The sequence below is a fragment of the Cydia amplana genome, chromosome 24 (genome assembly GCF_948474715.1).
Source record: "Cydia amplana chromosome 24, ilCydAmpl1.1, whole genome shotgun sequence".
Classification (NCBI taxonomy): Eukaryota; Metazoa; Arthropoda; class Insecta; order Lepidoptera; family Tortricidae; genus Cydia; species Cydia amplana.
This window is the reverse complement of record NC_086092.1, coordinates 4,517,654-4,539,236: the sequence shown is the minus strand read 5'-3', so window position 1 is coordinate 4,539,236 and position 21,583 is coordinate 4,517,654. Positions and strand designations below refer to the sequence as shown.

Sequence of the window (21,583 nt, the reverse complement as noted above, 5' to 3'; positions counted from 1 at the left end):
TTATCAACGAATTAAGTTAATTTCTGTTTTTATATCTTTAATTGTTAAGCAATTTTGTACGTTAGATGTTGTTACGATTAGTTCGAATTTGTTATAACTTATATTTATTTATATCATTCCATTTAGCTATAAGAAGTATAATTATTATAATAAGTAAGTAATTATATTTATGCGTGTTGATTTACCCTGACATATTTAGGAGAAATATATTTAGCATATAAATAAATATAATGTTAAAGGCTAGATACAGATACATATAATGATTCTGAGTCTCTATTGTTTCCCAAATAGTTTTAAGTCATAATGTATTGTTTGTCCGAATTTTCGTTAGTCATAATTGGTTTTTCTCAGAAACGCGTAACTTTTCAGGATTGCCATAAAACAAACCTAACCTGTCTATAGAATAACCTTATGAAAATCCTGAAATGTTAACGGTTTCAGTTTTATGACTAACGATAATAAGATAAACAAGACATTATGACTTAAAACTTTATGGGAAACAAAGGGACCCCAATAATTCTTCACATAATACGACCAACGTATTAAATAGATGCGGCATGCCTTTTGATAGTTGAATTTAGATGAAATTTTATGAATAGAAAATAATAGATTTATTACGCCAGTTTGCTTGTAGAATAAGATATAAAATGATATTATGACATTGTTTTAATTTATTCTAGGCGTTTTCTCTAGTTATTACATATTTATATATACTTATGAAAAACCACCATGCCATTATTATGCGTTTTTTATATATTGACCGCAATACATTTTTTTCTACGACATATAGCCGTATATTTACTTTATATAAATTAGAATCATTGTTTTTTTTATATTACTATATGGTATTAGTTCTAATTCTAAACCTGTTACCATAAAACTAGGTGCTTGAAACACAGCGTCAATAACACCAGATATTTATATATTTATATTCCCATGCAGAAATATTTTTGTAGAGAAATTATGACCAGTATTCTTTTGGTACTTATTTATTATTAGTAGAATATTAATTATGAATCACTTTATTATGTCTATTCAAATTATGCGAGATCACTTATATGTAATCATAAGAATATTCGTTTTAGCGAATTTCCCAGTGTTCGATGTTAATCTTAAAAACAATTGACATATAATTATGTTATTGTTGAGGACAAGCCTACTTTCCTATCGCAATGCAAATTATACTAAGTATGTTTTTCAGTATTTCGTATGTGAATTGTTTTTATAAAATTGAATTAAATATAAGTAAAATTATAGCGATGTTATGTTGGTTGGTTTTTGTCCTCAAAACAAATATTAAATGTATAATTTTACTTAGAACTAAATTAAATTGTAACTCAAGGTACCTAAATGTATTAAATTTAATTATATGTATAGTAAAATATATATGTTGGCAAATTGGAAATTCTATAATGGTTAGGTGCTCAATTAAAAACTCCCTGTTGTTTAAATTATAGATTTACGTAGTATGTATTAAACTAATTATTCCAGCAACTATTTTAAATTGATAATACCTACTAGAGATATATTTTCGAGGTTCTAATACTTAATTGCATTTGATATGATTTGAGTAAATTGTGTAGATCCATTAGTCTCGAATTCTCGAGATTACGGATATCAATTTACGAAAGTATACCTACATGTATCAAATAACAAAATAATACATTCCTTTGTGACATAATTTAAAAATATTTATATTCAGTAGGTATTGTATTTTTATCCATGCTAAACATACACAAATCAATTTTTAATCAATTAAAATTAGTTAAAAATGAATGATATAATATTCGTATCCAAAATGTATAATCAAAAATTGAAAATCATATTAATAATTATATTTGTTTTATGTTTCAAATATATCAACATAACTATTAATGATCTCGATGTTCGATGTTCCTTTATTTATTATTTATAAATTTGCAACTAAAGCAATATAATTCATATCTTATGTACTTAATATCTACTGTAATTTGGCAGCATTTACGTAAAAGCAATGAGTACTTATTAAAACATGAAATACCATTCTAATAATGTAACATTTAAATATTTTAAATGATGAAATCATTATCAATTAGCTATATATAGTTTAGATTTCTGTTAAAAAATGTACCTAATACCTATGAATAATATTTCTGGTTTTCTATATGTTTTTGTTATAAAATTGTCAGTATTAATAGCACCAATTCCAGTTTAAATTAATAAATTAAATAAAACTACTTGAAAGGTAATACTAAAAATATAATTTATAAAATGAAGAATTTTTCAGTGTATTTTGCTAAAGAACAACTGATTCGATCACAAGAAATTTCCCTCAGTGTTACATGCAAATGTTTAATAAAATTTTCGTTCAGTTTATTCTATATGCATGTATCAAAGTAACCAAACCATGTTCAGCTCAATTCCCGATTTCTCAAATGTTAACCCTTTGAACGCTTTATGTCATAACATAAACACAAACATCACTCACACGCCAAGGTCCCGGGCGCAAGCGAGCTAATGTAAACCCTACTCGTAAGTTTGAAGGTTACTTTGACAGCGTCCGCCATTACAGTGGTCCTTGGCGCGGTGGGCACGACTAGTAACGACACCTTTAGTGTTCTTGGCGTTCAAAAGGTTAAACTTTTTTTTTTAACTATGTATTTTGAAATGTTGCATAAATTAAAAGGCAAACTTCACATAATTATATTTGCTATAATCACAAGCGATATCGTTTGTTGGTGTGCTGTGAGTTACATTCCGACGTAGTTTGTTCCCATATTTACATTTTACATATAATTATATATTTCGTTGTAAAGTGCAGATTAAATAAATAATGTTAGCAAATGTGTTTGTTTTATTTTTCTTAATTTCACACTCTTAACCATCTCTTCATTCACCGGCGGACCTGCCTTCGCAATAAAGTACCATACCTTCCTTGCCATGCCTTCGTAATATTCGCGGCCTAAGCTAGAAAAAAAAAGTAAAACAAAAAAAAACTGCTACTATTTTCCCCGCCGTTTTGGCAGTTTAAATATTGCCGCCATTACTTATGATTATTAACGATTAATAATTAACATTTACTTTAATACTCTCTTTCATTTTTTTCTAAGGCCTCGCACTTTTCGGCCGCTCCTCGTATCGACTATGGAATGATATGTAAAATACTCTAGTGTTACCAGATATTTAACCTCTCATATTATGTGTGTGGTCAAAGTATTTTATTGTGCTGTACCTAAGTATTAGCTGTCGTCGAAACAATCGTTCTAAATAAAAGCAATGAGAGAGATGACTAAAATTCAGACAGGATCATACACAGACAAAAGGTTAATATATATGAAGATACACCGGGTACACGTACAGTCAAATAATTTAATTTCCGTACCTTGTCACATTGACTATCAATATGAAAATCGCTAAGGGACCTCATACTAATGTCACAGTGATAAGGTACGAAATGGTACTGAAACTAAATTCCTTGACCGCTACAGCAACAAATCATTAACATAAAATAAAATTGCAAGTTAAGGTAGGAGCGAGTATATAGGTAAGGTAAACGGGGATTGACATGCAAATGGGCCATTTTATTTAAGGTTGTCTCTTACACTTTTTTTTTCAAAATTGGGATTTTTTTATGTTATTTCTACTCAGAATCATGAGCTCTTTTGATCCTAATAGGAGAAAAAAAATTTTTCGTTCTTTCCATTCCGAAACCGCCATACAAAGTCTAGGAAAAATGGTAACGGAATGGGAAAAAAACCTTGGGACACTTTTTTCTCCTATTAGGATACAAAGAGCTCGTGATTCTGAGTAGAAATAACATAGAAATTCACAAATAAAAAAAAGTGTAGGGGATAACTTTAAATAAAATGGCCCAAATGCCCCAGTAGCTGACACTCTGTTATCTTTTTTGTTAATGTCGTAAATTTAAAGACTGTCGATTCCCTTGTGTTTTTTTATTTATTGCATCTTTAAAATCGGTGTAATTATCAAGTGATTAAAAAGAAAATATATTGCATAGCAATGCAAAAAATAATAAAAACTATTCAAGCGTGATACATCTCTTATCAAACTTCACTCAATTTTCATACATTATTCGCTAATTAATATGCATATTATATTAGTATTAAATATAATATATGCCTTAGATTAATGAGCATATAAATCGATTCCTAACCGTAGACAATAAATCTAGATGCATTATTTTTTCTCAAGGTCGTTTCAAATTTGTATCTAGGCAATTACATACATAGATTAGATAATAATTATAGGGTGTGATTTAATTTAAGTGATCGCCAAATAAATATTACTAAGATGAATATGATTCTTTCTCTGATCAGATCGGGGAAATCCAAATGGCCTTTCTTGAAATGAAGACCCAGGCTTATGAGTACGTGCAGGGATCGGATACCGGTATTTTTTGTATGGGAACGGAAACGGTATTTTTTCGTTCTTTGCTAATTACTTCATTTCCAATTGGGCAATCTAATAATACGAAGTCGTAACCTAAAAACACAACTGAGTCCTACATTTCGAGTATACAATTATTCGAAAAATATGGTTATTTCTAAGTTTTTGCAAAAAACCGGTTCCGATCCCTGAGTACGTGTTTTTCCTAGTAAAACGGCAAGAGCAGCTAATTGTAGTAAACGACGCCGTCGATTGATATCTGCCATTGCAAATATCCGCACACCACGAGGTTTAAAGAACAACTAACATGTCTGTATCGTGTGGACGATGTGAGTCGCGCATACTTTTGTCCGTGCAACAGTCTGCGCAGCGCAAGTCTGCACCGTCTGGACCCAGCTTAAGATGGTAAGATCAGGCGAGGTACTACCAATAAGTGCCTACTGATTACGTGCATTATATCTGGCCTCGAATTCTATAACGTCGGATGTATTTATGTAGGTATACCTATTCTGTAAACTTTCCATCACTATAAGTAATTAACAGTTTAAAAAAGTTCAACGACACATAAATCCATCTCATCTATACCGCCCATCCTCTAAAACATCTTCACAGTTTCACATTCATCACCATCATCAATGATAGTATAGAGCAGCGGTCGGCAACTTTTTAGCAGCCAAGGGCTACTAGTAGTAACGAAGTTGACGCGGGCCGCACTTTGTTAATATTTATGACTTTATCAGACATTGTCGTTTGTCAATATTACATACATACAAAATTGCCAGGGAGGCTCGCGGGCCGCAAGTGACAGGTTCACGGGCCGCGGGTTGCCGACCGCTGGTATAGAGGGTTAAGCATTGGATTCCTCCGAAAACGGTACCGTCATATGACGGCCGTCATATAGCGGCCGCAAAAGACGGCCGTCTTTACGGTGGCGACATGTGGAAAGTACCATGGCGTCATAACACACCGTCATCCTCCAAGGTCAAAGCGGCAAATTTGAAAAATGTAGACACGATGGTATAACGTCCCATAGAAAATTTGAATTTCGCGCCTTTTCCTACTGACAAGATTTGCTTGATCATCTATAATTTACTTGGAGGATGAAATATCATCAGAAGAGGAAGATAATCGTAGTACGGAATCATTTATTCAAAATGGCGTCACCGCTATCTAATAAAACGTTCACGAAACTATCGACACCGTCATGACGGCCGTCATCTTACGTTACGTTGACAATCAACGTAACGTAACGCTGTCTAGGAAACCGCGCCATCTTGTTTACATAGACAACGTTCTAGTGACGTCAGTCAACGCTATATAGCGGCCGTAATATGACGGCACCGTTTTCGGAGGAATCCAAAGCTTTACTGTTATAGTAAATTTTGTAGTCACAGTAAATTTACTGCCATCTATCGACACAGCATTAAAACTAAAAATGAAAATAAAAATGTATAAAAATACCAAAAAATTCATACATATATGGATAAATGTTTATTTTTATTAATTATTTCCATACTAGCGACTCGCGCCGGCTTTGCACGGGTTAACAAATTATACATAAACCTTCCTCTTGAATCACTTTATCTATTAAAAACACCGCATCAAAATCAGTTGCGTACTTTTAAAGGGGAACACCTAAATATTCCGAAATATGTTTTTCCGAATTTCATAAACTAGATTTTCATAATTCCGATTTTTTATAGATAGATAGATAGATGATTTATTTCATGAAAGACAATTACATAATAAGTTTGCATTGAATTCAAAAATATAAGAATTTCTATCATGATCGTCAAAATAAAAATAAAAAATAAAAATGAAAATAATAACAATACTAATGAAATAAAATTATAGCTCCAATAAGGATTGTCAACACAATTAGAATAAGAGTAAGTAGGTAAATACTTACAAATCCAAAATATAAATTTACAATTTATGTCCGAAATAACGAATTTACGACTTTGAAAACCACGAAAGAAGAAAATCACGACTATGCTATTAGGTACCGAAAACTTAAAATCCGATTGTCATATGCACGAAAGCTTAAAGTTCCGATTTAAAAAAATCCGAAAATATTTTTTCCGAATTTGTCTATTCCGAAAAAGTCATTGACCGATCGGAAAAAAGTAATTCGGTATTCAGAAATTCGATCTTTTGTAAACTCGGAATAATGAAATATCGGAGCACCCCACTATCCACGTGGTCTTGTCTGTCCTACTCCTACCCCTAGAGTGTATGTAAAAAGCCGGAGGCGCGGAGGGGAAGCAGCCCTCGCCCGCCGTAGCAAAGCGCAGTGCACAACGCGAGCCGTAGCGGCTGAGGCTGCAGCAGGCCGAAGCTGCGGAGGCGAGCATTTGTGCCTGCGCTTTGCTACGCAAGGGCGAAGGGGCTGCTTTGCCCGTAGCGCCGAAGCAGATGCGGAACACGACCCGATAAATTCGGAATTTTAAAAATGGGGATAGTTAAAATAGGAATCACGTCAAATCGGAATTCAAAATTTCGGAATAATGACAATTCGGAATTCGTGATTTCAAAAATCGAAAATGTTAAATTCGGTGTTTATAACTATCGGAATTTTTATATTCGGAATTATGTGGTTCGGAATTATAAAAAATCGGCTTTTTTGTTATTCGGAAATATATACCTTCGTGATTTTCATCCTTCGTAATTACGACAGTCGGAATTTTGATGGATCGAGCATTTAAAAATCGGAATAATAAAGTTCGATATTCTAAAATTCGGCATTAAATATTTCGGAATTATGTAGTGTACCCCTTTGACCCATGTTCTTTCCCTGATATATGTTAAAATTGTTAAATATATCAAACGGTGTTGTCAACGCCATCTAGCCAAAGGCCAAAGGTAAAGTAACAACTGGTTTTTTTCCCACCTTCTACCTTTTTTGTGCCATCCTGTATTGCACTGAGAGAGCGCAAAAAGGTTGGGCACGCCTGAAGATAGACTATATATTTATTTACGTGCCCACTTCTTCAGTTTCGTCAGAAGGTGTTCAACAATCGTTCAGAATGTTGCCATATTCCATGTTCTTGTTGTGTTTGGTGGCTGTTGCCGCCGTTGGAAGTGCTGGTATGTACCTATAGAGTCTGTGCGGAAAGAGAAGATTCGTGGATTGTATGGGGCCCAATAGAATAGAATAGAATAGAATGGTTTTTATTCGTAAACACACATACGATACACATAATTTTACACAAAAAGAACATAATGAAAATAAAGTGTCACGTCTCAGCATGTTGCTGGCGACTTCCAGCGCTGATCTTCCGATGAGACCATCAAGTGAGAAATAATCACGGAAGGTAACAGACAAAAATAAAGATACATATACAATACATTCCACGACTCTTCTCTTTCCGAACAGACTACATATTTAATTTCCGTTATACATAATAGGTTTCTGTGGTGACCCACCCTGCAGCAGAAGCGCTGGTCGTGCCCCCCGCCATGCTGGCTTTAATGATATCATCAGTCGGGCCTCAGCCAGTGCGGGTGCACCGGCCATTTTGGAACCGACCGGCCTCGCCCGCGATGACGGTAAGAGACCTGACGGTATGACCCTCGTGCCATGGAAGGGACGGCCCCTGGTTTGGGACGCAACCTGTGCCGATACCCTAGCGATGTCTCATCTCCATGGCACTGCAGTGAAGGCTGGCTCGGCTGCCAATTCGGCCGAGGTCCTCAAGCGGCGCAAGTAGGCAACCATAAATATTTGAGCCGTTTGGGGTTGAGACAATGGGGCCTTGGGGGGAAAGCACCCACAGGATTTTTAACGAATGCAGCCGCAGGTTAGTTGAATCGACTCGTGACCAGAGGGCTGGGTCATATCTAGCACAGCGGATCAGCATTGCCATACAACGTGGTAATTATGCAGCCAGCACGCGGCCAATAGACGGCGATTTAGGGCAAATTTTTTACCTATAGTTTATTTCTATGCTTAGTTTTTAATTTTAGTTTGTAATTTTTATTTTAATGTTCAAATAAATAACTACTGTAATATTCTGAATGACAGTACTTACAACTCAGTGGTCCTTGATTTGATTGTTAGAGATTATTATGAATTCAAACAAATACATTCCTATTATTAAATCTAATTATGCTTTCAGAAATTAGGTCATGGGATTGGGATATAAAATCGATGGAGGTAAGACTGCTTTCCATAAATCAGTGGTTCCTAACCTTTTCAGTCCGGTCACCCCTATGACTAACTAGGGAACCTGATTTTACCCCTCCTCCCAATGGTAATAAAAAAATAAAACGTGTACGTATGTCGTATTGTTATATTAGGTTAGCTTATTACCCCCGTAAAATACCAGTTTTACCCCCACGGGGGTAATTACCCCCAGGTTAGGAACCACTGCCATAAATCGTTACAAAAACGTCATGACTAATTATTGTTACCTGTTATCTATGTATGTAGTTTTCTGAAAATGATTTGATTCATTTTAATTAAGTACTACCCCTATTACTAAGATTCCACTGTCCGTCTGTCCGTCTGTCTGTCTCTCACCAGGCGGTAACTCATGAACCGTGACTGATGATGTATTTCTGTTGCCGCTATAACAAAAAATACTAAAAACAGAATAAAATAAATATTTAAGTGGGGCTCCCATACAAAAAAACGTGATTTTTTGCCGTTACCCTTCGTGCGCGAGTCCGGCTAGCGCTTAGCCGGTTTTTCTATTTAGTTTTATTCTTAAGTTCAATTAGTTCATTACTAATTTAATAAATGTTTGCCATGTTGTTATTTCTTTTTTCTACTCCCGTACTTTTATTTGTCATTTAAAGGGTCGTGCATACACCTTTAAAACCCTACCTTATAGTTGTCAAGACAAGTCTTTAGTCTATTCTCCAAAATAGTTATTTGTACAACAAGAGATCAAAGTTTGATATTTCTTCGAGTGCTTATTTTGAGTCCCGTGCAAGCGAAAGATTCTATACTAGATTCACGAGCGTAGCGAGTGAATCTAATTTAGAATCTTGAGCGTAGTAAGGGACTCAAAAGCGCACGAGATGTAAATAACTTTGATCTCGTGTAGTTCACAAAACTTTTCACCTCAGCAGTGAGAACATATTAGAGATCCCGAAAAATGTATTCCTTCTTCATCACTTACCTCTATTCACTCATGTTTTCTTAAGATATACCAACAATTAAATTTTCACCTCAGCATTTCGAACAAATACTTTGCTACTTAAAAACAGTGAGCAAAATCGCATTTTTGCTCACTGAGTGAGCAAAATCGCATTTTGCTCATTTTGTTTCACTCAGCAAAATGCGATTTTGCTCACTGTTTTTAAGTAGCAAAGTACCCTTGTTCGAGCTGCTGAGGTGAAAAAGAATTGGGCTTACATGGAGTATTTTTTTTGGCGATTTTACGATACTTCGTGTCGATACCACTTAAAAAATATTGAATGAAATACAGTGTTGCCAACCTTATTTTAATGTCATTTCTGACAAATAAGTGAACCATAGACATGTTTTTTTTTAATTTCATTCGTTCATTCTTTTCCCGCCCGTACCATCCATTTTTGCTACTTCTTGAATTAAAAATATTTGTTAAATTTACAATTTTATTTCAAAGTAAGTGCTTGGTCGTAGAAAAAGTATTGTATGCAACGTTGTTTAACCGAGTCAAAAAATACTCGTGGCGTCTTTATTAACAATTTTCGGCTTCGCCTCAAATTGTTACTCACGCCACTCGCCTTTTTTGACCTCTCTTAAACAACGGTTGCATAAAATACTACCTATATTCTTAATTTAGTTAGACAATTTAGTAAAATTGTTTCTTTAGGTTTTTAACAGTTTGTGTTTAAGATACCTTTTTGATTTCAGATAAAGAAAGTAGATAAAGTGGATCTAAAATTGTATTATGAAAGTCTGTGTGAGCCCTGCAGAACGTTTCATACAAAACGTTTGGACCCCGTGTTCAAGGAAATCGGATCTTACATCGATCTCAAACTGTATCCATATGGAAATGCTGAAGTTAGTGAAATCTTATACCTTTAAATGAGCAATTCTTATATATATACAGGGTGGAATTTTCTAATTCCACCTGGAGAGAAAGTACTGTCAAATAATGGATAAAGCTAATTTCACTTAAAAGAAAGATTCCTTTATTTTCGAATAGAAACAAAACTGCATTCAAAGATTTAAATAAAACAAGCAACAACGGTTGCGAGTGCAACGGGACTCAAACGGGAGTGACGATAGAAGTGAAAACTCACCTCACTATGTTACCGACGCCCGGTAACACGATACATACGTTTAGCGGAGGTATTCTATTTATTTATTATATATTATTATCATTTTTTCATTGACATGTTTATTTACATACTGCCATGACAACGTCAAATTATTTGAACATAGTCCGCAACATAAATGTCAAATAACATTGACTTTTTCTTTATTGATTTAAATGCCATTTAAATTATGAGTGGCCACCTTACGGGGCTTACGGTCATGTGGTCGCCTTACGCCCCTTACGGTCACGTGATCGCCTTACGCTGTCTCGAGTTTATCATTTTTTCCCCACCTCAAAAAGTGCCCAGCGCCGCTAAAGAAGTTTTCACTTCAAAAATACGCTTCCTTAAAATCGAAGTGGCTAGAATAAATTGCATAACATAAAATTCACAATTTCAGAGGCATGAAAGACATGGTAAAACCATAATAGTCTGCCAGCATGGAAAAAAGGAGTGCTACGGGAACAAGCTCCACGCCTGTGCTATGTATAAACTGAAGGACATTCATGTAGCGTCACCTTACATCTCCTGTATGATGAACGGTACGTGGGGAGGATACGGATCCACTGATATGGACGCCACAAAGGTAAATTTTCGGTGAGATATTTTTAGGGTTCAGTACCTCAAGAAACAACGAAACCCTTAATAGGATCACTGTGTTGTCCGTCCGTCCGTCTGTCTGTCAAGACCCTGTATCTCGGGAACTCGTAGAGGTATCTAGTTAAAATTACAGATCTGAAAACTGTAAATTTCTAAAAAATAAAAATAATAAAATATAAGTAGTTGTGATGTTGACACAATTTTCATATTACAGAAAAAATGCATTAGAATACTGGTAAATATTGATCAACTAGACTCCTGTAGACCTTATTTTATTAAGTACCAGATCCTCACCCTTGCCTCAATGTATATCTTTGAAACAAGCAAATTTGTCAGAAAACATAATAATTTTTATTCAACACTAACAGACAATAGAAGAAACAACCGAAATTTAAACAAACTAGAATTGCCTTTTTCCTCATTAAATCTTGTCACATCTAGCCCTCATTTTATGTGTATCAAAATTTATAATCACCTTCCGAATTCTCTGAAAAACTTAGAAAATCCCAAATTATTCCAAAACAAGTTAAAAATATTCCTTATTAATAAGTGCTATTATAGTGTGAAAGACTACTTCAACGAAAAACATGATTAAAATGATCTCATAATATGTACCTACCTAATGAAAATTGTAAATATTTGTAATTGTTAAGCTAGTAGTTATTAAGTTAACTGTAGTATAGGTATAATATGTTGCTGTGTCCTTACAGGGCGTCACTTAAACTAACCCAATAATATGTACCACCTGTATAACTGGTTTGTGATATGCAATAAATGATTCTATTCTATTCTATTCTATTCTAAGTAAAATTTGTGCGGGACCCTCGGTGGGCGAGTACGACTCGCACTTGTCCGCTTTTTTATAGTGCACGCCCTTAGGGACCTAGAGCATCCGACTCCGATACCTATAAGCTATCTACTCCTACACACACATCTAATAGTAAATGGTACGAGGGGTGTTCAAAATATTCTCGGTATGAGAATGAAAACAAACAAGTACGAAAAGTTTGATATTTTTATTTTTCAATATACTCCCCCCCTATGTTCATACACTTAAAAGATCGATCAATTATTTTTTTAATCCCTCGTAAAAATATTTTTTATCTTTCGTGTAAAAATGCTCCTCCACTGCCGCCTTCAATGCTTCATCGTCAGAAAATTTATTTCCACGCAGATCCTTTTTAAGATTGGGGAGCAAAAAGAAGTCGCTGGGGGCTAAGTCCGGACTATACGGTGGGTGAGTAACAGTTTTAAACCCACATTCAACAATAGCTGCCTTGGCAATATGAGCAGTATGGACGGGGGCGTTGTCATGCAGAAGCAGAATACCTTTGGTTAACTTTCCTCGCCTCTTTTCTTTAATTACATCCTTTAATTGACGTAGAATGTTAGCGTAGTACTGTCCTGTGATATTTACACCTTTTTCTTTATAATCGATTAGTAATACTCCTTCACAATCCCAAAATATCGTGGCCATGACCTTGCCAGCTGAAGGGATGACCTTGAACTTCTTGGGATGAGCTGAACCCTTAATGTGCCACTGCATGGACTCTTGTTTACTCTCTGGGTCATAATGATGAACCCAGGTTTCATCTCCAGTAACTATTCTTTGCAGCACCTCATCAGGATTTTCACCGCACAGGTCAATAAAATCGGAACAACAAGCTACACGCATGTCTTTTTGAAGCCGAGTCAGCATTCGCGGAACCCATCTTGCACTTACTTTTGACATATTAAGATGGTCATGTATAATATCATGTACGGTACCAATAGAGAGATTGGTTACTTGTGCTATAGATTTTACCTTCACTCGACCATCTTCCAATATAAGTTTTTCCACTTTATCAATATTTTCTTGTGAAGTAGCTACTACAGGCCGGCCAGGTCTAGGGTCATCTTCAATACTCTCCCTTCCGCGTTTAAACTCGCTTGACCACTTTTGAATGGTAGATAAAGAAGGAGCAGACTCACGGTAAACACGATGTTCTAATTTAGTTAACATTGTCAATTCGCACATGATGTTCATGTTTGTTCAGCAATTGCAGAAAAACAAAAGACCATCTCGGTTCGAATTATACTTTTTTTTAATGTCAATGAATAAACCTTAGCGGCCAGTAACGAAAGAAATTTTAGAAGAGGTCGTAAGATATCAATACCGAGAATATTTTGAACGCCCCTCGTACATCTTTTCCTAAAAACGTCCCAAATATACCTCTAGGATGAGTATGAAAAAAAAAAATGTTTCATTAGATGCCAAATATATACACGGTGCTTCCTGTAACAGGAGCAATAAATTAAACTGTAGGCTGTACTCCTCAAATTGATCAACATTTGTTCAGCAACTTTTGAAAATAAGTCATATTTTGATTTTTATTACACTTTAAAGTTTATTCTAAGACGCAATGTATTGCAAATTTTGTTATGTTTAAAGCGTGACAAGCAACGTCAAACACACTGATGTCAGCGTACATTGAAGGCAATATTTATTTTGTATGAAAAAGAGGAAGTCTAAAGGATTCATAATTTTTAAAAGTTGCCGAATGAATGTTGGTCAGTTTGAGGAGTACAGCCTTTAGTTTAATTTATTGCTCCTGTTACAGGAAGCACCCTGTATTTAATACCTACGTACTTAAAATCCATCGGATTTCAGTGTGGAGATTTAATGAACATCGACTCAAAGCCTATCAAGGAATGCGCTAAAGGTAAAAAGGGGGAAGAACTACTAGAATACTACGGCAAAGAGACTGATAAGATCACAAAACAAGGCGTACCTCATGTGTTAATAAATGGCGTGAAGTTTGACACGGACGACGACTTGAAGAAGGCAATATGCGAAGCTTTGAAAAATCCGCCATCTCAATGTAAAACTAAACTAAACATTTTGTCTAATATTCTCTGAATTTGGTGGAAATATAATTGTACCCTTTGATGAAATTTTCGTTTCATTTATGACATACTTACGTCGTGAAAACTGCGCTAATGCTGTAGAAATTATTTTATGTTGCCTAAAGTCATTATTTATCTATTTACAGAGTAGTGCAAACAAACATTGACACATTTTTTACTGTGGCACAGGTATTGATGATATGTTTAACAAACGCTTGCATTTGTGTATTAATCAAAGCCAAATATTTTGAAGATAATACGTTAGTAATTTAGTTAAATATAGATTTAATATATTTAATTACATTTTGTAAATAATGTGAAAGTTAGAAAAATATTCTTATAAGTTTTTTGTCAACGTTTTTGGGCCACCCTGTATTGCAATGAACGAGCGTAATATGGTTGGGCATGCCTGAAGAAATACTATATATATTTTATTTACGTGCCCACTTCAGTTTCGTCAGAAGGTGCTCAACGATCGTTCAGAATGTTGCCATATTCCATGTTCTTGTTGTGTTTGGTGGCTGTTGCCGCCGTTGGAAATGCTGGTATGTACCTATAGAGTCTGTGCGGAAAGAGAAGATTCGTGGATTGTATGTATGGGGCCCACTACTTCCGTTATATACTTTCATTTTCTGTTTTGTGATTGAGAAAGAGGCTTAATTAGGCTATCACTCACTATAACTTTGTTCACTAAATAACTAATGCAATATTCTTAATCACAGTAACTCAGTGGTCCTTGATTGACTCCCGATTTGTATGAAAATAAGGCATTTTAAGCGTTTTCCAAAAAATGTGTACATTTCATTAATGTCTTCAAAATATTGACTTATTGGGCTCATTTTACTCAGAATCATTTGTACATTCACGCCTCATACATAAAAAAATGTGTCCAAAGATTTCCATTCCAGATCGTCACATTCTTGTATGTTTTTTTTTTATTTGAATTAACGTGACGCACTGGAAAAAAAAAATCATACAAAATTTTGGTACACATTTTTTCATGTATGAGGCGTGAATGTACAAATGATTCTGAGTAAAATGAGCCTAAGAAGTCAATATATATATATACATACTACATGTTGAAGGTTTGAATTTGTGTTCTTATATCTAAACTAAACACGAAAATAGGTTTATCGTTTATAAAACTACGAAACGTCTGTAGTTAGTGCTCATCGCGTCTCATGACACTTAGAGCAATAAAAATGAGCCAGCTGCGAGAGCCCCTGGCAGCTGGTCATCGGTGGAGGTCAGAGTGGCAAGCGAACAAATTATGTATAAATAGTACCTATTCGAGATTATGATGAAAAAAAAATCCTATCATTAAATTTAATTATGCTTTCAGAAATGAGGGATTGGGATATAAAATCCATGGAGGTAAGACTGATGTCCAAAAATCACTAAAAAATCGTAACAACGTCGTCGTGAGTTATTACTTATTAGAGTTTCGTTATGTATGTAGTTTTCTGAAAATGTTTTCATTCATTTTAATTAAGTAGGTAATAGCTAGTAGGTATTAGACTGTTTTTAGCGTTCCGTAACCAAAGGGTAAAAACGGGACCCTATTACTAAGACTCCACTGTCTATCTGTCTGTCACCAGGCTGTATCTTATGAACCGTGATAGATAGACAGTTAAAATTATCACAGATGATGTATTTCTGTTGCCGCTATAACAAAAAATACTAAAAACAGAATAAAATAAATATTTAAGTGGTAAAGTTTATTTCATATTTTTTATTTATTTTGATTAGTAAATTTAGTTCATAAATCATTTGTACGTTTGTCAAGTTTTTATTTCTTTATTTTTAATTTAGACTAGGAATGTTACGGAGCTCCGGTTCCGATTCCGTTAAGTCGGAAGTTCCGATTGGTATTCCACATCCGCTTCGGTTCCGATTACGTTATTTTTGAATCGAAAGTTATATCGGATGTCAAAGCTTAGCGCGACATCAAAAACAAACAAGTTTATACCTTTCATTCTCTCATCGCCCCGAATTTTTATTTTTAACAGATTTACCCTTAACATCTCATCGACATCTCATTCAGGCTCCGATTTTGGTTCCGGTTCCGATTTCGTTTCTGGTTCGTCCGATAAACTAAATTTAAAACGCCTGGGGGCCGATTTTTGAAATTCGACTGCTCGATTTCGTGTATTTCGTTCAGTAATATCTCCAATACTAGTCATGTAAATTCTACTAATAGAATTGAAAACGAGTGGTCAATGGCACTAGATTCCCAATTTCCATCGCACGTATTTCAAAATCAGCATTTCGCCGTTTTCCACCGATTTTCGAGTGACGAAATCGAGCGATAGAAATTCAAATTCCGATAAAACCACATCCGTTACATCCCTGATTTAGACTATTTAGTAAATTGTCTTTTTTGGTTTTTAACAGTTTGTGTTTAAGATACTTTGTTGATTTCAGATTGAGAAAGTGGATAAAGTGGATCTGAAGTTGTATTACGAATCTCTGTGCCCTTACTGCGTAACGTTCCACATAGAACGTTTGGACCCCGTATTCAAGGAAATCGGGTCTTACATCGATCTCAAACTGTATCCATATGGAAATGCTAAAGTTAGTGAAATCTTATACATAAGTACCGTTAAACGAACACTTGTGGTTTGTATTTTAAAACACTTTAAAATGTATTCGAACACGCAATGTATTACGAAATTGATTATGCCTGTACGGTGACAAGACTGACGGGCAATATCGATTAGACGGAATTTAAAGTACATTGAAAATATTATTTAGTTTGTTTGAAAAAGGGACAATTTTAAGACTCCATAATTTCAAAAAATTGTTGAACAAAAGTTTTATTGTTTGAGGAGTAGAATCTACGTTTTAATTATTCGCCCGTGTTACAGACCACACACTGTATACAGGTGGAATTTTCTAATAGATACCTACCACCTAGAGGGAAAGTACCTATCTAAATAATGGAGATAGCTAATTTCACTTAAATATATATTCCTTTATTTTCGAAAAGAAACAAAACTGCATTCAAAGATTTAAAAAAATACGCTTCCCTCACTCACTCAGGAATCGAACCGGATAAAAAAAAAAAAAAAAAAAACAACCTGGGGCCTTACCATGATGTCCTTATTGCGATTATGTAGGCCCCTGTACTTTTATGGCACGAATCAAATTTATAAAATAGCATAGAGTACTTTCCCTCCTATAGGTATTAGAAAATTCCACCTATTTAATATATTTCGGGGATCTCGGAAACGGCTCTAAATATTTCGATGAAATTTGCTATATGGGGATTTTTGGAGGATCCTATTAACAAACACATCCTACGCTACGCATCCACGCACATCTCTGCTGGAAACGACATGCCGAAACTATAAGGCTAGTTCACAACTATATCAGAAAAAAATATGCATAACATAAAATTCACAATTTCAGAGGCAAGAAGTAGATGGTAAGACCGTAATAGTCTGCCAGCACGGCGAAAAGGAGTGCTACGGGAACAAGCTCCATGCCTGTGCTATTGATGAACTGAAGGACATTCGTGTGGCGGAACCTTACATTTCCTGTATGATGAACGGTACGGGGGGAGGCGACGGATCCACTGATAAAGACGCCACAAAGGTAAATTTTCGGTGAGATATTTTTAGGGTTCCGTACCTCAAAAGGAAACGTATAATATATGTAATGTTATAAGCAGACAAAGGAATCCGTGGGGCAAATTTTCTTGACAGGTAGGGACTTCCTATGTCGCTAAACTCAATTATCGATGCTCGTTCTATGTAATAAGTGATGACTCAAAGGTTTGCTTGTAAAAATAAGTTTTTATTATATCAAACCCTTCCTGCGTTTCTCCGCTGGATTGCCAAACTTAGACGCAAATTGGTAACAAAAATACTAAATTTAATACTTATACCTACTTAAAATATATTGGATTTCAGTGTGGAGATTTAATGAAAATCGACTCAATGCCTATCATGGTATGCGCTAAAGGTAAAAAGGGGGAAGAACTACTAGAATACTACGGCAAAGAGACTGATAAGATGGCTGATAAGATAGATGGCGTACCTTTTGTGTTTATAAATGGCGAAGAATTTGACTTGCACGACGACTTGAAGAAGACAATATGCGAAGCTTTGAAAAATCCGCCATCTCAATGTAAAACTAAAGTGTGAACATTTTGTCTAATATTCTCTGAATTAGGTGCAAATATAATTGTACACTTTGATGACATATTTTATTAGCACAGCTATTTACGGGCATTTCTCAGGAGGGCCATTTTTACGTGTCCGGGGCAAAAAGTTATTAAATTTACTGTTCAATAAATCTGAATTAATTCAGGCATGATTTTCAGCATATATTCTGTCTGGGACACTATCAAACTATTTATTTATTATTTATATAATACATTAAAAAAATATCCAAATGCGAAAAATGATGTTCGGTGGGCGTGTCCCGCACCCAGATTTTTTGAAACAAAAAAATATTACTCAAGATGGGGCATTATATCGGAGTTATTATCGGTGTTCACGCATAAGGTATTAGTTAACTGATCATATTCTTTATATCAAAGTAATGTCTTTGCTCAACACATTGAATAAAACCAAATTTAAGATGTGTCCCGGGCTATTGACTGATTTCGGTGTAATTTACAAACCATGTCGGTACTCTTACAAAGTTGTAGACCAGGAACTCAGTGGCTCAAACAAAGTATGCTTTAGTTGTGCCTTAACCGTTGAATAAAGTAGAGGTGCAGTCACAGTATACTAAGGTAGTTTTTTAAATGTTTCTCTGTCATTCGGTGGATTTGGTTCTATGTTTTTTTGAGATCGGTGGTGCAATTTTCTCCCACAGTTTTAGTGCATTTATCGTTATGCAAGTGATTAAGAAATCCTCGAAAGTACCTAAACCCATCATTGTTACATCGCCTCTGTATCATTCATACTATTTCTGTAATTGCTAAAAAGCGATTAATTTTGACATCACTGGTGTTGATTTCCTTGGTTTCGATGGATTTTTTGACCACCGATATCAAGAAAGTGATCACCGAATTCAAATCCTGCTTTGTAAACTAGTGTGTTGTACTTTATTTTCTAACTTATCACACCTAAAAAGTTCAAGATACGCTTTATAAACGTAAAACTATGCTTGTACGTAAATTAAGTCATAGTATAAGTAAACAAAATCACTAGTTTACAATGAGTAGTGTTTTTTTTCACGAGACGTATGTCGAAAATCGTAGACCCAATGTTTCTTTCTCTCTTTTCGCTGTTGTCTTGATTTATCTTCAAACCAATGGAGTATATTATATGAATTTGTCCTCTGTATCACGTGAGACCTTACACCACGATACCTTTAAACGTGTCAGCCATATTAAATAAATGCAGTTAATCCCACTCCGTTAAAAATAACTTGTGTTTTTACATACTATGCAAGGTGCACCCACAAAACAAGGGATTACGAATAAAGTGGCCTTCTATTGTCGAGATCGCTTCAAAGGCACTGAACGTACCTACTGATCGATATTTCTAAAGCATAGCCATGAACACAAATTCAACATAGCCAATGTTTTAACAATCCTCAATGTCTGATGTATTTATGTTTAAATATTGGAGTTACAATTTAGCTCAAGTGTGTGAGGGTGCAGGAGATCATAATTAATAGGTGATTTGATCTTTAAGCATTAGTCAACAACTTCAAATAGTTTTAAATTGAGGGAGTTCACGCTTTAAACCTCTGCCATTCAAAAATACTACATATTTATAAGTCTAGCAAAATACTTGTTTTCCGTATTGTTTACATTGTTTTATAAGTGCACTAGCTTTTGCCCGCAGCTTCGCACGCGCAGGAGTTTTTTTTTTATGAATTTTGAAAAATCCTTCCTTAGTGGACCCCTAGACCTTATAAGGAACCTACTTGCCAAATTTGGACTTTCTAGTCCCAGCGGTTTGGGCTGTGCGTTGATTTAAGTCAGTCAGTCAGTACGGATATGATGGTCGTTCTTGTCTACGTGACAGCGTGATAAAACGGTGTCCGTCACTTTCTTTCCCACGGTGTTAAACAGTGACAGTTATTTTATCACGTGGATAAAGATGGATAAAGCTATCCATAATAGGCTGGCTGGTCTTTCACGTTTATATATATAGATTAAATATTTTTGAGCATTGAACACCACTCAAAAGTATCTTGTTTATCGGGTGTAGGTAACATAAGTTTATTTTTGATGAGTGTGCCGTTGGATTGTGTGAAACAAACATTTTCTTCTTCATAGCACTTATGTGCGAATTTGTGGTCGATATGTCTGAAACTCGTTTCAGGACCATACATCGCCCTATTATTATGAGGATAGTCAATTAGTGTGGGATATCTTCTAGAGATGTTGTTTTATAAGCCGCAACTTGGTTATTTTAAAATCTTGAGTAAACAAAGGTACTATTTATTAAATTTATGTAAGCTATGCTATATCATTAGCCTCGCTACATCGCTTATCAACTTATCATCAAAAAAGAATAAAAAATATTAATAAATTATAATATAATTTAGATATAAAATTGAAGTGTGATTTCTGTGTAAGCATTTTTGAATTCGGTGATGCAAATTGATTTCAGTGCCTGCACATGATTTCGGTGTTTTTTTAAATCTCAAATGTCAAAGTAACTATAAGGTTCTAATGGAGGCCTCCACTACCAATATTTTTTATATTAAGGCTAGATTTTAGGAAATAAAGTTGTGTATCAAATAAGTAAAAAATAAAATTCGGCACCGAAGTCAGGCACCGAACGTCATCTCTGAGAATCGTCCTTACCTATCTACATACCACACGATGCTCCTCATAGGTATGTTGTACAACACGATATCTGAGATGCCAAGTTTTGCTCGGAAAACATATAAAAACTGAAAAATGCACGTTTTCCCAGACATAACACCTAGCTAGATCGATTTTTCGCCCCGAAAACCCCCATAGGTACAGCAAATTTCATCGAAATCGTTAGGGCCGCTTCCGAGATCCTTAAAATAGATAATAAATATATATATATATATATATATATATATATATATATATATATATATATATATATATATATATATACAATAATTTCTCGTTTAAGGGTATAAGTTAGGTTTAATCTAGAACGATAATGGAACTAGCTATAATTCATTTTTTTAGCATTAGAAAGAACTTGAAAGAAGGTAAGCGATTTTTACATGTCTTTTAATTGAAAAACACTTTAAAAATCAATAACTATTACTTATAAAAGCAGAAGACTATAAAAGATCGTATTAGATTCATAATTGTTACATATTTACCGTAACTTATTTTTAAAATGTGTTTTTCAATTAAAAGGCACATCAAGATTGTTTACCTTATTTCTAATGCTAAAAAAAAACGAAGTATAAGTATTAGCAAAGCTTGGCTTGATTAATTGTGTGCTAAATGGGAGGGTAGGTAGTATAATTTTACATATCGGGCATACAGTCAGATAGA

At 34.7% G+C, this 21,583-nt stretch overlaps 2 protein-coding genes across 2 annotated transcripts; both read left to right on the top strand.

The window, feature by feature from the left end:
• Positions 1-7,412: 7,412 nt before the first annotated feature.
• LOC134659007 (GILT-like protein 2) lies at positions 7,413-14,164 on the top strand. The gene is made up of 5 exons (XM_063514614.1): positions 7,413-7,473; positions 7,820-7,935; positions 10,232-10,381; positions 11,039-11,224; positions 13,889-14,164. Exons 1-5 carry the CDS (start codon positions 7,413-7,415, stop codon positions 14,135-14,137), a joined length of 762 nt encoding a protein of 253 aa, XP_063370684.1. The 3' UTR covers positions 14,138-14,164.
• Positions 14,165-15,468: 1,304 nt separating this feature from the next.
• Positions 15,469-18,272, top strand: LOC134659006 (gamma-interferon-inducible lysosomal thiol reductase-like). Its single transcript, XM_063514612.1, has 4 exons — positions 15,469-15,498; positions 16,549-16,698; positions 17,536-17,721; positions 18,039-18,272. Exons 1-4 carry the CDS (start codon positions 15,469-15,471, stop codon positions 18,270-18,272), a joined length of 600 nt encoding a protein of 199 aa, XP_063370682.1.
• The last annotated feature ends 3,311 nt before the right edge of the window (positions 18,273-21,583 follow it).